Source organism: Bombina bombina, chromosome 9 (genome assembly GCF_027579735.1).
Source record: "Bombina bombina isolate aBomBom1 chromosome 9, aBomBom1.pri, whole genome shotgun sequence".
NCBI lineage: Eukaryota > Metazoa > Chordata > Amphibia > Anura > Bombinatoridae > Bombina > Bombina bombina.
Genome location: NC_069507.1, coordinates 77,710,245 through 77,727,080, shown reverse-complemented (window position 1 = coordinate 77,727,080; position 16,836 = coordinate 77,710,245). Strand labels below are relative to the sequence as shown.

At 35.1% G+C, this 16,836-nt stretch overlaps 1 protein-coding gene across 1 annotated transcript in view; it reads left to right on the top strand.

The window, feature by feature from the left end:
• The window catches only part of PCDH15 (protocadherin related 15), a 1,588,775-nt gene that overhangs the window by 1,098,344 nt on the left and 473,595 nt on the right, over nucleotides 1-16,836 (top strand). The window contains exon 21 of the mRNA XM_053692906.1: nucleotides 14,214-14,326. Coding sequence (XP_053548881.1) covers nucleotides 14,214-14,326 — 113 coding nt within the window. The remainder of the gene's footprint in view (nucleotides 1-14,213; nucleotides 14,327-16,836) is intronic.

The window sequence follows — 16,836 nt, the reverse complement described above, 5'->3', positions numbered from 1 at the left end:
GTGCCCAAAAGCACAAGGTGTGCAATACTCAGAGACATGGCCAAGGTAAGAAAGGCTGAAAGACGACCACCACTGAACAAGACACACAAGCTGAAACGTCAAGACTGGGCCAAGAAATATCTCAAGACTGATTTTTCTAAGGTTTTATGGAATGATGAAATGAGAGTGAGTCTTGAAGGGCCAGATGGATGGGCCCGTGGCTGGATTGGTAAAGGGCAGAGAGCTCCAGTCCGACTCAGACACCAGCAAGGTGGAGGTGGAGTACTGGTTTGGGCTGGTATCATCAAAGATGAGCTTGTGGGGCCTTTTCGGGTTGAGGATGGAGTCAAGCTCAACTCCCAGTCCTACTGCCAGTTTCTGGAAGACACCTTCTTCAAGCAGTGGTACAGGAAGAAGTCTGCATCCTTCAAGAAAAACATGATTTTCATGTAGGACAATGCTCCATCACACGCGTCCAAGTACTCCACAGCGTGGCTGGCAAGAAAGGGTATAAAAGAAGAAAATCTAATGACATGGCCTCCTTGTTCACCTGATCTGAACCCCATTGAGAACCTGTGGTCCATCATCAAATGTGAGATTTACAAGGAGGGAAAACAGTACACCTCTCTGAACAGTGTCTGGGAGGCTGTGGTTGCTGCTGCACGCAATGTTGATGGTGAACAGATCAAAACACTGACAAAATCCATGGATGGCAGGCTTTTGAGTGTCCTTGCAAAGAAAGGTGGCTATATTGGTCACTGATTTGTTTTTGTTTTGTTTTTGAATGTCAGAAATGTATATTTGTGAATGTTGAGATGTTATATTGGTTTCACTGGTAAAAATAAATAATTGAAATCGGTATATATTTGTTTTTTGTTAAGTTGCCTAATAATTATGCACAGTAATAGTCACCTGCACACACAGATATCCCCCTACAATAGCTATAACTAAAAACAAACTAAAAACTACTTCCAAAACTATTCAGCTTTGATATTAATGAGTTTTTTGGGTTCATTGAGAACATGGTTGTTGTTCAATAATAAAATTAATCCTCAAAAATACAACTTGCCTAATAATTCTGCACTCCCTGTAGCTACAATATAATTATTTGTTATATTGTAGCTATATTAGGGTTTATTTTACAGGTAAGTATTTAGTTTTAAATAGGATTAATTTATTTAATAAGATTTATTTTATTTTGTTAGATTTAAATTATATTTAACTTAGGGGGGTGTTAGTGTTAGGGTTAGACTTAGGAAGTGTTTCCCCATAGGAAACAATGGGGCAGCGTTAGGAGCTGAACGCTGCTTTTTTGAAGGTGTTAGGTTTTTTTTCAGCTCAAACTGCCCCTTTGTTTCCTATGGGGATATCGTTCACAAGCACGTTTTTGAAGTTGGCCACGTCCGTAAGCAACGCTGGTATTTAGAGTTGCAGTGGCGGTAAATTATGCTCTAGGCTCCCTTTTTGGAGCCTAACACAGCCCTTCAAAGAACTCTAAATACCAGCGTTGTTTAAAAGGTGCGGGGGGAAAAAAACACGCGTAGCTAGCGCACCCCTTCCAACGCAAAACTCTAAATCTAGGTGTAAATATTTCATAGTAAACTTCCTTAAACTGAGGAGGGAAATAAGGTGACTACACATGCCAGATGTACTCTCCCTTGCAGTCCTGGGGCTAGTGTCCTAATTGGATGTTTAAAGCCCCTTTACAGTGGAATGTGGTTACTATGTAAACTTTAGGTAAAATATCTTCCTTTTTTTACACAGAGATATGTTCTACTCAGCTTTTTATAGATATGCTACAATGTTTTCAATTGATTCAACATTTGGGTAGCATATCCTTTAAATAGTTGTAGTTATTTTTATCCAAAATTTTGCTTTATAAAATCTATTCTTTATTGTCTTGTGTTTCTCCTTGTTAAAATGAGAATCTGCAAAATGGCATAAAATTATTAGTCTCTGTTATATTATTATTATTATTATTATTATTATTATTATTATTATTACTGTTATTATTACTATTTTGATTACTAATATTATTATTATTGTTATTATTAATTATATTATTTGTATTATATTATTTGTAGTAGTAGTAATAATAATAATAATAATTAAAAAACATAAAAATAATAATAATAAAAATAATACAAATGTTATTATTAATAATAACAAGAATAATAATATTAGTAATAATAATATTAATAATAATAGTAATAATAATAATAGTAATAATAATAATAAAAAAACGTAAGAATAATAAAAATAATACAATGTTATTATTAATAATAACAATAATAATAATATTAGTAATAATAATATTAATAATAATAGTAATAATAATAATAGTAATAATAATAATAAAAAAAACTTAAGAATAATAAAAATAATACAATGTTATTATTAATAATAACAATAATAATAATATTAGTAATAATAATATTAATAATAATAGTAATAATAATAATAGTAATAATAATAATAAAAAAAACTTAAGAATAATAAAAATAATACAATGTTATTATTAATAATAATAATAATAATTATGTAAGGGGTCTATCACAATTCATTAGAAAATTTGAAAATCATGAGATCTTTTTTTTTAAGCCAAATTGTAATGTACCCCTTACTTTGTTCTTTTGGCATCCTTGGTTAAAAGTACTTTATATAATAACATTCGCATACCTTGAGCGCTATATGGCATCAGTCCCTCCAACAGTGTTTATAAGAATTTGATATATATGGAAGTTGATTACGCCCCATCATTTAATAATTATTAATATGTTAACAACTGCAGGTGAGCCTTTTCTTATGTTTACCTGGGGCCTAATGAGCTAAAGCTCTCTGCTCTGGCAAGATCTTACTCTGAGGTCCCTCAAATAATTTTAGAAAGGCAAATTTAGCTTGAGAGCTGTTTATCTTACTATGAAGGATTCTGGATTTGAAGACGAGACACCAACATTGCAATAAAATCCTAAAAAAAGCTCCCAAAGATAGAGCATACAATTTTAAACTACTTTCTAATTTAATTTTATTATCAAAATGTCTCCATTCTCTTGCTATCCTTTGTTGAAAAGCAGGGACATAAGCTCAGGAGCGTGCGTGTATCTGGAGCAATATATGGCAGCATTTTTTCAAGAATGTTATCTATTTGCAAGAGCACAAGATGACAACACCATGTCCTGCTATGTAGTGCTCCAGATGCCTACCAATGTATCTCTTCAACAAAGAACACCATGGGAATGAAGCAAATAACCAATGGGAATGAAGCAAATTTGAGAATAGAAGTAAATTGAAAACATTTTCAAAATTGTATGCTCTGAATCACAAAATACATTTTTTGGGTTTCATATCCCTTTAATTAAAGCCTTGCTGTTAGGGAGAAACCAGTGCAGTTAAATTGCTTAAAGGGACAGTCTAAAATAGAATTGTTATTGTTTTACAATATAGATAATCCCTTTATTACCCATTCCCCAGTTTTGCATAACAAACACTGCTATATTAATATACTTTTTGCCTCTGTGATTACCTTGCATCTAAGCATCTTCTGACAGCCCCCTGATCACATGACTTTTTATTTATTATCTATTGACGTGCATTTAGTACTGTGCTAAATCTTAAAGGGATATTCCAGCAAAAAAAAAAAAAATGGAAACCACATGGGTGTATTTCGGTATTGAACAGAAGCAATTTTGTAATATACTTGCATTAGCAAAAATGCTTCTAATAAAAGCTATAGCTGTTTCAAAAGTGTATTTAAGTATGCACCATGCACCAGCATTTTAAACACAACACTTGTTTGGAGAGCCTAAGGTGCTTGTACAATCTGATAATGACTCAATTTGTTAATTGCTGACATGATACAAGTCCCACTGATGATGTGAGGAGCTGCATTTTTTAAAATGTGGGATCGGGGGCAGAGCCAACTAACAAGGAGAATAGACACATCTCTGCAGAGCTCCCACATATAATACAATTTAGGAGCTATAAACCAGCCATCAAGGATACAGATTGTTATAAAAATGAAACTGGGACATTACTAGATCCATGATTAACAAAACTTCTGCTAGCTAAGATACTCCTACCACTATCCTAATACTAGACCGCATGCTGCAGGGAGGGTAGGCCAAAGACGGCGGATAATGAGTATCACAGCTCTAATCTGACCACCATATGCTCCAAGGACCCTGCAGGCCTACAACTACCCACACACAGAGGGAGTGACATATGGAGATAGAGCCATGCTAGCTCGAGATCAATGACTTATTCGGGAGCTAGAGGAACAAACAGCGCGCAAACCTCCATTGCTACAAGTGACGTCACAATCTTGGGGGAAGACGGAGCCCTACTTTAGCTCACTTGGGGAGCCGCAATGCCAATGGAGATCATCGCTTTACTTCTAGATGAACTGTCTACCCGTTTAGAGCGACACAATACGGCCTGCATTGATGCGCTGCACGACAGAGCCAACTCACCTTCTCCAGCATCGCTCGATCCCAGCATTGATGCCTGGGCGGCCCGGGGCGCAGCAGTGATGCCCTGATGTTGTTCCCAAGTGGCAGGAATTCTGAATTTCCAGCACGCACAATGGAGGGAGCATGAACCTAGCATGGCTCACAAAGAGGAGGTGGTAGAACTCGCTGAGATCTCTTCTTCTACCGGTATTGCGGAGGCTCCAGTGAAAGCGGAAACAGCTCTAGTACTTGGGGACACGCAGCAGCTGGGCCAACTGAACAGACCACTCAGACTGTCTATACTGCCCTATAACAATTGTACCTCTATAGCTCAAATTGAAGGAGATGCTAGTCTTGGATGGCCGGGGTACTCTGCAGTGCTATCGTCATCCTCATGGGTTCTGAGAGACAATTTTCCCAAGCTTATTCAGCGGTCTCCTACACCCGCAACTAGATCTGGCGTGGGGTGACTTGGTTTTCTCATTATGGAGATGCTGGTACCATCCTAGGACTCCGACTTCCATATAATGGATCTCCCGAATGATGGTCTAAGGACCTGAAATAAAGGACTACCTACCTCTAAAATATTGTATGCTTAGCTTTCTCTCCTCAAGATTATAACACACTAAGTATCACTTTATTTGGTTCCGGTTTGTTGCCAAAATCTTGATAGGAATGTTATTGAACTGTGGCCTTGCATGATTTTTACCTCTCACCATACCTCAATATCTAAGCTTATGCTCCTAGTTTTTCTTAGAGGACGTTCTTTCTATATATTTTTTGTGATCTTTCCCCCATATCTCTAGTCCCTGATATATATTTCCACCTATTGCAAACCTACAACAAGTATCACTTTCATTGGTTCAAGTTTGTTGCCAAAATCTTGAAGGGACTGTTATTGAACTGTGGCCTTACATGATTTTTACATCTCAACATACCTCAATATCTAAGCGTAGGCTCCTAGTTTTTAGAGGAGGTTCTTTCTATATATATATATTTTGTGACCCCCCCATATCTCTAGTCCCTGATATATGTCTTCCCTTATTGCAAACCTTACAAGTAGTACCTCACAGTCCAGATTATAAATAATCACCCACTATCCCGCATACGCTCTACCGAGAGGGTAGTTGAGATGATTCTTTTTGTTTTGTTTTGCTATACTAGTTCAGGCTAGAGGACTCACCCTATTTTCACTGTTCTTATTGTAATATCTATAGGTTTGTACCTTTCTATCAATCAATGTGTCTTACCAGCATATCTGTAGTAGCAACTTTGTGCTTGTTAAACTCTCACCAGCTCTCTTAGGGGTTAACGCAATCCATATTAATTTAGAGTTACATCCTTGAACTGTTGCACACCTACACCTGAACAATCTGAAACACTAAGAACCCTCTAGATATCCCTTCGCTATTGGACAGTTCCCACGGTGCATCCCTAAATTAAAAGCCTTCTTAACCTAGGTTCTTTACACTTATTATTATGGAGGTTATTCTCACAACATATGAGTAGCTGCGGAGGTTCATACTGTTTGCTGTTATATGTATATATTTTTTGTTGCACACATTTCAATGTACTACTCGCCTGAATTATGGCTGTTATATATACTTCCATTGTTAAACTATACTAAAACCTACAGCACCTACTCTCAAAGTTGCCCTTTTCTGAACCAGAGAGTCCACCTCTATGACTACAGTCATGTGCACTCAATTGGGAATCATACCCTGTCTCATGAGCCCAACAGTTTCTTTCATGTTATGCTTATTACACCTAGCTCTAATCTAATGTTACTAGTTACCTGTGTATGTTTACTTTCGTTTTGCAGCTTTCTTTATCTAAGTTAACGGTTTAGTTAGAATTGCTAACACCCAGCCCTAGGCATATCTACATTTGCCTGGCTAAACGACTCCTCTAGTGACACACTGATGTCTTAATACGGCTCACATATTAGGGTTCCAAATATAATTTGCCCCAACTCTAAGAAATTTATTCCCTCTTATCTTACTACTGCCTTCTATAGCTGCTTAGGGACAACTATATCCTATAGTTTAGGGTGCAACTGCTCACACAGCATTAGCTAAACCTACATATCCTTATCTGACATTGTTACTTGCAATAACCCAGACATATGTTAAGGTACTATCTATATCTCAGAATCACATGTTAGGATCTTCCTAGATGTCCTTATTACCTATAATTAGCCTTTACTATGGAGTCAGTCTTGAGAGGACCGAATTTATACACATAGGATAATAGAAGTTTATAATGTTTGGTCTGCATACCTTCCACTTATTTGGAGACAGTCAAGTTTTGTTTTACTCTTTTATTATCGTGTTATGACTGTGTATTATGCTTAAGTATCTGTATCAAGCGATGTATTCTCCTTATTATCCTACATTAGTTATTGCCCTGATTAAGTTCCTAGACTAGGTAATACATTGTGTAGCTCTAGGGTAAACAATAAATAGTCTTTCTACCTGGCCACGGATACCTACTATTAGAAATAACCACCCCTCTATTTATGCTACGTAACTGCCTCCCTCTCTCCTGTTTACTCTACTGTTTTGTCTGGGTTGGCTCCGCTCTCTCCCCCCAATCTTCCCCTGTATTTTGAGCGGCTATCGCCCGCTGATCTTTCTCCCCTTCCCCACACACTATGACCCAAATGTGGCCGTCACAAAACCAAACTCCCCACATCTTGTTATTATTGGAATAGAAAGTCATAGAGTATCCCTCCCATAGATGTGGGGATTATCTTTCTCCTTTAAAATAACATAAAATAAAGTTCCATTTTATTTAGCACAAACTCTTTTCTTTCACCTCATCAAGACATGATATGTAATCTCATCTTTACATACTTATCTCACACTGTTGATCCCATCACATAAAAGCAGTAAACTAAGACACGTTGTTTTATACCCCTGGGGGACAGCTCTTATCTCTTTATAGTCAAATACTTTTATTAGTATCTATGCAATTTCCAATATTAGAACACAGATTTGATATGTGGAGCTACAACATTTGTCCTGTCTTATAGGGTAAGTCATCATGTAATAGCAATGCATGTCATGCTCTGATGTAATTATTGTTAATGGGCGAATTCTGTATATTACTTTTTCTTGAAACTTCAATAAAAAAATTGTTTGTAAAAAAAAATAAATGTGGGTGCAGTGAAAATATCTAGCTATGCTTCACATGCACATGCAGAGAAAAATGCTAACACTAAAACAGTTCTAACTTTTAATAGAATCATTTTTGCCAATACATGTATATTGCAAATATGTTTCTATTCAAAGATGCAATAAATCTATGTGCATTTATATTTTGACTGGAATGTCCCTTTAAATAACTCCTTGGGTGTGGACACAATGTAATCTATATGGCCCACATGAACTAGCAGCCTCCTGTTGTGAAAAGCTAATAAAAAAACCATGTAATTAAGAGGCTGCCTATAGTGGCTTAGAAACAGGCAGAAATGTAGAGGTTTAAATGTTAAAAAAGTATATTAATATAACAATGTTGGTTGGGCAAAGCTGGGGAATGGGTAGTAAAGGCATTATCTATCTTTTTAAACAATAACAATTTTAGTGTAGACTGTCCCTTTAACAGTTTGACAGAAATAATATAAAGGATTATTTTTTTATTTTTTTTTAATCATGGATATCATTGTTAGAAATAAATCAGTGATTCAGTTGGATATTGACTCCTCTTGAAATGCTGCTGTGGAGAACAAAAATATTGAGAGCGGAACATAGCACAAGTGCACCAGTCTCCTTGTCGTCATACCATCGCTTCAGATTTTTGTGTAACCTGGCAACCCCCGCTAACATTTTTTAGTTTCAGCAACAAGTGAGATCTCAGAAAATCCATAGTCTGTGTCCTATAAAGAGGAGTTCAAAGAATGTTTACTAAGATGTTGAAAAGCTCAAATTAATTAAAAGTATAGCAATCAGTCAATTATACCAATTCCTACTGAGCTGATATTTCCGGGAACACTGTAGTTCTGTGTTTCTGAAGTACAGTCCTTAAATATCCCCAGAAGGGTTTGTATTAATGAATTTTCTGCTTGGCAATATCCTAGAAGTGCTCTGTTTGTAGAGATCTCATTGCCACTGATTACTTGGTTGTACATATAAAACAAACCCTGTCTATATTTTAAATAAAATACAAGCAGACTGTAAACTTTACCTTCCAAAGAGAATGCATCACTTTACATAGCAAACCTCCTGCTGCTACAAAAAGAAAATAGAGAGATATAAAAAAACTGTGTTTGATCAGGAGGCCAGGGCCAATCAGGATGCAGTCTTTTTTAGTGCAAAATGCATTTAAAGGGACATTCCAGACAAAATGGAAATGGCATGGATGCATTTTTTTAGCAGAAGTTATAGCTGTTTCAAGATTATACTTAGGTATGCTCCGTGCACTAGTATATAAAAAACACAACAGTTGAGCCTAAGGTGCACTTATATAATTTGGTAAATTGCTGACATGATAAAAGCCCCACTGTTTTTCTGAACAACTGCAGTATTTAAAATGCTGGTACACTGAGAATATCAAAATATGCTTCACATGCACGTACAGAGAAAAATGTTATCACTAAAACAGTAATAACTTTTACTAGAAACATTTTTGCCAATACATGTACAGTATATTGAAATTATGTTTCTATCCAAAGATGTAATTTATCTATGTGCATTTCAATTTAGGCTGGAATGTCCCTTTAACAGAGGAGAAATATCCTAGTCTAGAATGGCTCTGCCAGGGAGCCCTAAAACACCTTGCGATTCTCAGATGAACTATAAAAAGCAGCAAATCACACACAAATGTTTGGCTGCTCTGGGCCTTATTAGTGAGGAACAGTTGCACCCCATAGGTTATGTGAGGAAGGATGTCTGTTCATCTCAGAGTCATTTACATACAAAATAACCCAAAGTATAGAGCTTGTTAAATGGGATAATAACACTCAGGGTGCAGTCACTTTTAGCTCACTGTGCTTTTCACAGAGAGACAAATATACTACAGAATATCAGTCTGGAACTGTCAAAAAGACAATCCAGCACCCAAAACACCAAGTAAATCTCTGAACAAGAGAAAGCAACAAACCCCCAAACATACATTTTGGTCTTATCAGTGAGCCTCAAACAAAAATAGAATTGATCAACGCTAAAATGGAACCACAACACACAAACACAGATATAAGGTTCAATCTACCTTAAAAAGCAGCAGTTAAATTAAAATGTATATTAGATTGCGCAAACTAATGCTAAAGAGTGATGGGGAAATAATTAATTATTCTGGATACTATAATTTTACAAATAGTTCACAATAAAAAATGGTTCACAATAAAAATAGTACACAATGAAAAAAATGATACATAAAATCAATACATATTAAAAGGATAATCACTGCACTTAGTGCCAAGATAAGCAATTTGTATGCTGTACTTGGTAGTGCACAATTTCAAACGAAAGCAAAACAGATTGTTACTCTCAAGGATACATTAAAGGGACACTCAGGTTAAATTAAATTTTCATGATTCAGATACAGCATGTAATATTAAACAACTTTCCAATTTACTTCCATTAAAAAAAATGTGCACAGTCTTTTATATTTACAATTTTGAGTCACCAGATTCTACTGAGCATGTGCAAGAATTCACAGACTATACGTATATGCATTTGTGATTGGTTGATTGCTATCACATGGTACAGGGGGAGTGGAAATATACATAACTTTAAAATTTGTTATAAAAAAATCTGCTACTCATTTGAAGTTAAGACTAAGTGCTATTGCATTGTCTTGTTATCTTGCATTTGTTGATTATGCAAATCTAATGTGTTGACTGGTCCTTTAAAGGACCAGTCAACACAGTAGATTTGCATAATCAACAAATGCAAGATAACAAGACAATGCAATAGCACTTAGTCTGAACTTCAAATGAGTAGTCGATTTTTTTTCTGACAATTTTAAAATTTATGCCTTTTTCCAATCCCCCTGTACCATGTGACAGCCATCAGCCATTCACAAATGCATACACGTACCATGTGACAGCCATCAGCCATTCACAAATGCATACACACTTACTCTTGCACATGCTCAGTAGGAGCTGTTGACTCAAAAAGTTTAAATATAAAAAGACTGCACATTTAGTTAATGGAAGTAAATTGGAAAGTTGTTTAAAATGGCATGTTCTATCTGAATAATGAAAGTTTAATTTTGATTGAGTGTCCCTTTAAATCCACAAGATAATGCCGTCAGAAATACTTTAAGAGTATCCAAGATCCTTTTCAGCCATTCCTTTGTGGATCAAAGAAAATGACGACTCCTTTAGGCAATATCGAGAAATTGGAAAATATCATTAATCCGTACTCACATATCAGTAAAGGACGATGCGTTAACTGCCATACGCCGCTGTTTAAAATAGTGTCTGCCGGTTGTCACTGATCAGAGGAGATCCGTCCCAGTTTCTGGCGTTACCTCTTATTGATTCACAGCAAGTTTCTCTATATGCCCGGTGTTCACTATGATTTAAGCGAAGCTTTACTGGACCGCACACAGGAGCTCCTGTGTGCGGTCCGGGGAAAAAGCGTTGCTTAAATCATAATAAAATCCAGTTTTTTGAGATTGCCTAAAGGAGTCCTCATTTTCTTTGATCCACAGAGGAACGGTTGAAAAGGATCTCATATACTTTTAAAGGATTTCTGACGACTCAATTTGTTTGGCATTATCTTGCGGATATAATGTATCCTTGAGAGTAGCAATCTGTATTACTTTCATTTGAAATTGTACACTACTAAGTATAGCATAAGCATTGCTTATCTTGGTACTAAGTGCAGTGATTATGTATTTTTATATGTATTGATTTTATGTATCATTTTTCCATTGTGTACTATTTTTATTGTGAACCATTTTTATTGTAAACTATTAGTTAAATGATCGTATCCAGAATAATTAATTATTTCCCAATCACTCTTATCAGTGAGCTACGGTTTCATCCCTTTAGCTTTGTGAGCAAGTACCCTTGTGTATTTCCCCTTTTTTCTCTTAATTGGCTTATAAAAAAAGAAAACAGAGGGATGCACAGGTAAGAATAAACAAAACTGGGAAAAAATGGTGAGTGACACTCACGGTGTAGTTTCTTTTAGTTCACTATGCCTTTCACAGAGAAGCAATATAGTATATGTATACCTCTTGCTGATGAAGGGTTAAAAGCTTTATTAAATGCAAAAACTAATTTAACATATGCAATTAAACATGCAGGATTCAGAGTATACAATTGTAATACAAATCACAATAACATTTCTTAAATTTGTTTGGGAAACACTGCTGCAATATAGTACCCAAGCACACTCTCCTGAGCCTACCTCAATAAAGGTCCTACGTTTCTAATTAAGAAGTATTTTGTTTTTAATTTGTACATTTTATCTGAGTAATGAATGTTTATTTTTATTTTAGTGTCCCTTTGTGCATTCTTGTTTTTTGCACACACAATCCCCTGTTTTGCAATCCAAGGATACTGCATATCCCTTAAAAACCTTCTTGAGTATATTTATCTTTGTTCCTTTGATGTGGCCTTTTTTTTTTTAAATAAGCTTTATTTAAGGAAAAATTAAATTGGCATACAGCATAAGAGCATATTAAGTTATACAAGTTTGTCAAATAAATAAAAAAACAAAAACAGATTGCATACAAACTAACTCAGCATATCAATTTCAACATGAAGGATAAAGACATTTCAGTATCTGAAATTCAACTTTGTCCATACTTATATGTGCATTATCTTGATCACTTTCTTAGATGATCCAACCAGTTCACTAATAAAAGCTCAATCTCTTTTTTGTTTTAACTTTGTAACTTATAACAACTCAAAACTATAATAAGGTAAATATATACTACTATGAAGATACATTCAAAGTACAACTTTCCAAACTTTTAAAGTGGATGTGTTTAAGAAAAGAAGGGGCGATGAGGGAGAAGAATCTAAGATAATATAGAAGAGAGGGGGTAACTTAACATCCTTACCTGTGGGAGATATTGAAAAACCAAACAATAAAAAAAAATTACAATTCTAGGCACCAACTAGTGACCACAATATATAATTATTACAGGATTACTAGATGAGACTTTTTCAAGAGTTCTTCCATAAACTCATGTGTTTCTAGACTACCTTGTTTAAGAAATAAATACCTTTCCACCTATATAAAGTTATCTACTTGTTTCCACAATTCATTGAGGGTTAGTTCCTCAGAGGCTTCCATTTTTAAAGAATAAGAGTTTTTGCTCCATTTACCATGATCTGTAGCAAAGATTGCTTTGTCCTGTAGCTTTGGTAGGGAATGAAATAGAAGTATATTTGGAGTAAATTATACATATTTACCTATGATATCTGACATCAAAGTAGTTGTTTCATTCCCAAAAGATTTTAAACTAGGACAGTTCCCCCATACATGTAGGAAATCGGCTTCTTCGCCGCACCCCATCAGCACAGTCCAGAGGAATGTCTAAAAATGTGCTTCATTTTGGTCTGAGAGGTACCACATAGATAACAATTTATAGTTAATTTCTTGTACCTGTGTAGAAACTGAATATTTTGTATGTGCCTGATAGATATTGCCCCACATTTTAGTATAAATTAAACTTTGAAGATCTGATTTCCATTTGTGTGTATATGAAGGTTGTGATTTATTTCCAACTATGAGTAAAATGGTATATATTAATGAAACTAAGTGTCTCAAAGGATTTGCACCAGACATAAATGTCCAAATGGGGTAAGTGTACATTTTTTTTACAAGTTTGATGAGTATAATAGTAGGAATGCTGGACATAGCAAATCCAGGATTGAAAGTCAGTATTTTTAAGTTCTTGAGATTTAAGTTTCCCATCTGTAAGTAGGGTGTGCATAATGCATTCCCTTATATGTCATTTGGTAGGAGTCCCTTCCATTTGATAAAAGAAGGGTAGTTCAGGATTATATTTAAAGAGAGTCATTTATGTTGGTCGGAAAGAGATATGTGTAGTCATATTGAGTACCCTATCCCACTGCCGGAAGAGTTCATCCATCAATGTGTATTGCTTTAAAGTAGTGGGTCTCTGACATGGAGATAACCGGGCCAATGCACCCACAATGCTAATTTAAATAATGTTTCCATCAAGAAGAATCCAAGCTTTCTGCTTAAAATTGTGGCTCCATTCAATTAATCTCTATAAAGAGATAGCTCTCCTGTATGTAGCTATATCGGTTATCTTTGCTGTGGCCTTTTATGGGCAGGAATGAATGAGCTTCTACACTGATCAAGTGAACATTGTGTAGGGTTTGAGGGATGCACTCCAGCCTCTGTGGGGACTGGGATTCCCCACACAAGATTTTCAGATTTAAATTTCAGGAAATAGTGGGCAAAAAAAGGTATACTACAGAGCATTTTAATTTCAACAAATTCATTTATTTTACTTTGTTTTTAACCACTATGAAGAAGTTAAATACATTATCAAATTTATGCTCCTTTGTTACTCCAGATGAGGATAGTGCTGGTGAGCCAATCAGGTGCAGAAATACCTGTGTATTTCTAATAACTAGTTATATTCTCTTAAGGGGTCAAATTGGGGGTTTCCAGGAGTGCAGCGTTGACTACATTTTTTACCCTTTTGAATGAGTTAAAGACATCATAAAAAAAGATAATTTAAAGAAAGAATTAAATGCTCTAGTGTAGCAGATCATTTGCTTACATGTATATAAGTTATTACAATGCGTTAATACTGTATTATTGATTATGAATTGTTTTTCTTTCACAGCTGGTTGTTATTGCGTACGATGACGGAGACCCTGTGAAATCTAACAGCACCACAGTAATTATAACAGTCCTACAACCATCTATTATTCCTCTTTTTACACAAGATGAGTACAGGTGAGATACATGGTCTTATGATTTTAAAATTAGCTAAGAAAACCATATGGAAATTGTATGTGAGAAAGCACAGCATTAAAATACCTTATAGAATGGTCAATTTTAAAGGAGTAGTAAATACTTTGTGATTAAGAGATTGTTTTCTGCAGTCTTGCAATAAAGCAACATAGGGGGCAGTTTGAAAATATTTTGAATGCAATATGACTTTGTTTGCTGCAAATGTTTTTCAATAGTCAAGCTCCACCCACCACTTACCTTATTTGGAGGAGTCAATCATAACTTGTTAATAGAGTAGACAAAGCTAACCATGGTAAATATGTTCATCAATAACCAATCATTGTTTTGTGGTTTCTTATCTGATAATCTCTGCTAAAGTGAATAAGGGACAGATGTGGCAGGGTTAGAATGTAAATCATGTCATGTGCCTTTCCAGTTATCAGAATTGGAAAATTCTTTATTCTCACGATGATGTTTCTATCAAACCTTGTGATTGAAAGATTGTTTACAGTCTTACAATAAATCAAAGGGACATGAAACCCAAACATGTTCTTTTATGATTCACAAGGGGGCATTTTACAATTTACTTCTATGATCAAATTTACTTCATTCTTGGGGTATCCTTTACCGCTATCTGAACACGTCAGGTGAGCCAATGGCAAGAGATTATAAGTACAGCCACCAATAAGCAGATAGTTTGCAGTAGTGCATTGTTACTCCCGAGCCTAGGTATGTTTTTCAACTAAAGATGTCAAAAGAACAAAGCAAATTAGATCATAAAAGTAAAATGGAAAGCTGTTTAAAATGACATACTTTATTTGAATCATGAAAAAAAAGTTTCATGCCCCTTTAACATAGAGGGGAAAAAAACTAAATTTTCAGGAAAAGAGGGCAAAATAAATAATAAAGTATATTGCAAAGTTGTTTTACTATTCACAATGAAAAAATGTACATTAAATTCTCTTTAACTCCATTAAAAACTAATTTTGCATACAATTGCATAATAAAAGATAGCACCATCTATTAAATATTGCACAATATAGCATCCAATTCCAGTAATTCTAAATTACAGGGAAAGTAGAGTCAAAATTAAACTTTCATGATTCAGATAGAGCATGCAATTTTAAACAACTTTCCAATTTACTTCTGATATTACATTTATTTCAATTTCTTGGTATATTTTATTGACGAGAAAAACTAGGTAGGATCTTAAGAGCTCAGGAGTGTGCACGTGTCTTTAGTATTCTATGGCAGCAGCGTTTTGCAACATTGTTAAACAAAGCTACAAATAATGTTGCACTTATTGAAACAATTCTACATTTCTTTTTAATAATACAAAAGGGAAATAGTTAAAGGGACACTGAACCCAAATTTTTTCTTTCATAATTCAGATAGGGCATGCAATTTGAAGCAACTTTCTAATTTACTCCTATTATCAGTTTTTCTTCATTCTCTTGCTATCTTTATTTGAAAAGCAAGAATGTAAGTTTAGAAGCCGGCTCATTTTTGGTTCACAACCTGGGTTGTGCTTGTTGATTGGTGGATAAATGCACTCACAACAAGTGCTGTCCATGGTACTGAACCAAAAACTGTCTGGCTCCTTAGCTTAGAGGCCTTCTTTTACAAATAAAGATAGCAAGAGAATGAAGGAAATTTGATAATATGAGTAAATTAGAAAGTGGCTTAAAATGGCCTGCTCTATCTGAATCATAAGAGAAAAATATGTGGGTTTAGTGTCCCTTTAATAAGGGAAATACTATAGACTAACAAATACAGTTTATTAAGTTTATAAAAAAAACATCAGATAAGAAATTTATATACATATATAAACATCATTGTTGTTACTTATGTTATTATTTGTGTGTTGTGTTGTTTTTTCTTTAGAACCTTTTGCATAAACCCGGTTAACATACTAGAATAATGTCTGGAACAGAAAGGTATACAATATTTTAATCAGCTGCACAAAAACCAATTATAAATCCATCATGCCCTCATGCGGGGAACTCATTCACTTAATTATGTCTCTGTGCCACAGCTGTTTCAGATTCCACTGTGCTTTATCTTTAAATCCTATTCTCTGATGCTTGTATGTCCCAGTGTATCTTGTATACCTATTTGCTCCAGATTGTAACTCTCTATATCTGTGACAGTTTCTGTCATCTTCTTTGCTTTTCCATTATTAAAGGGACACAGTCTACACCTTGGTCATCTTAAAGTCTTACCTAAGATTAAGCTGCAAAAAGCTCTTGTACCCCTTTCTATATCATGCAGCAGGAACAGTAAAATAGTTATTTTAAAATTAATATTGTTTCTGGCCAGTTTGAAATGGCTGCCAAGCTCAGCCCACTAATGACATCATGATCTGGGCTGCATATGGCATCCAATCACAAAAGGCTCACTAGTTTGATTCAACAGACTGTCAATGCTATTCAGCAGAGAGATTAGATGCAGCCCAGATTGTGATGTCATCAGGGGGCAGAGCTTGGCAGACATTTTAAACTTGTCAGAAACAA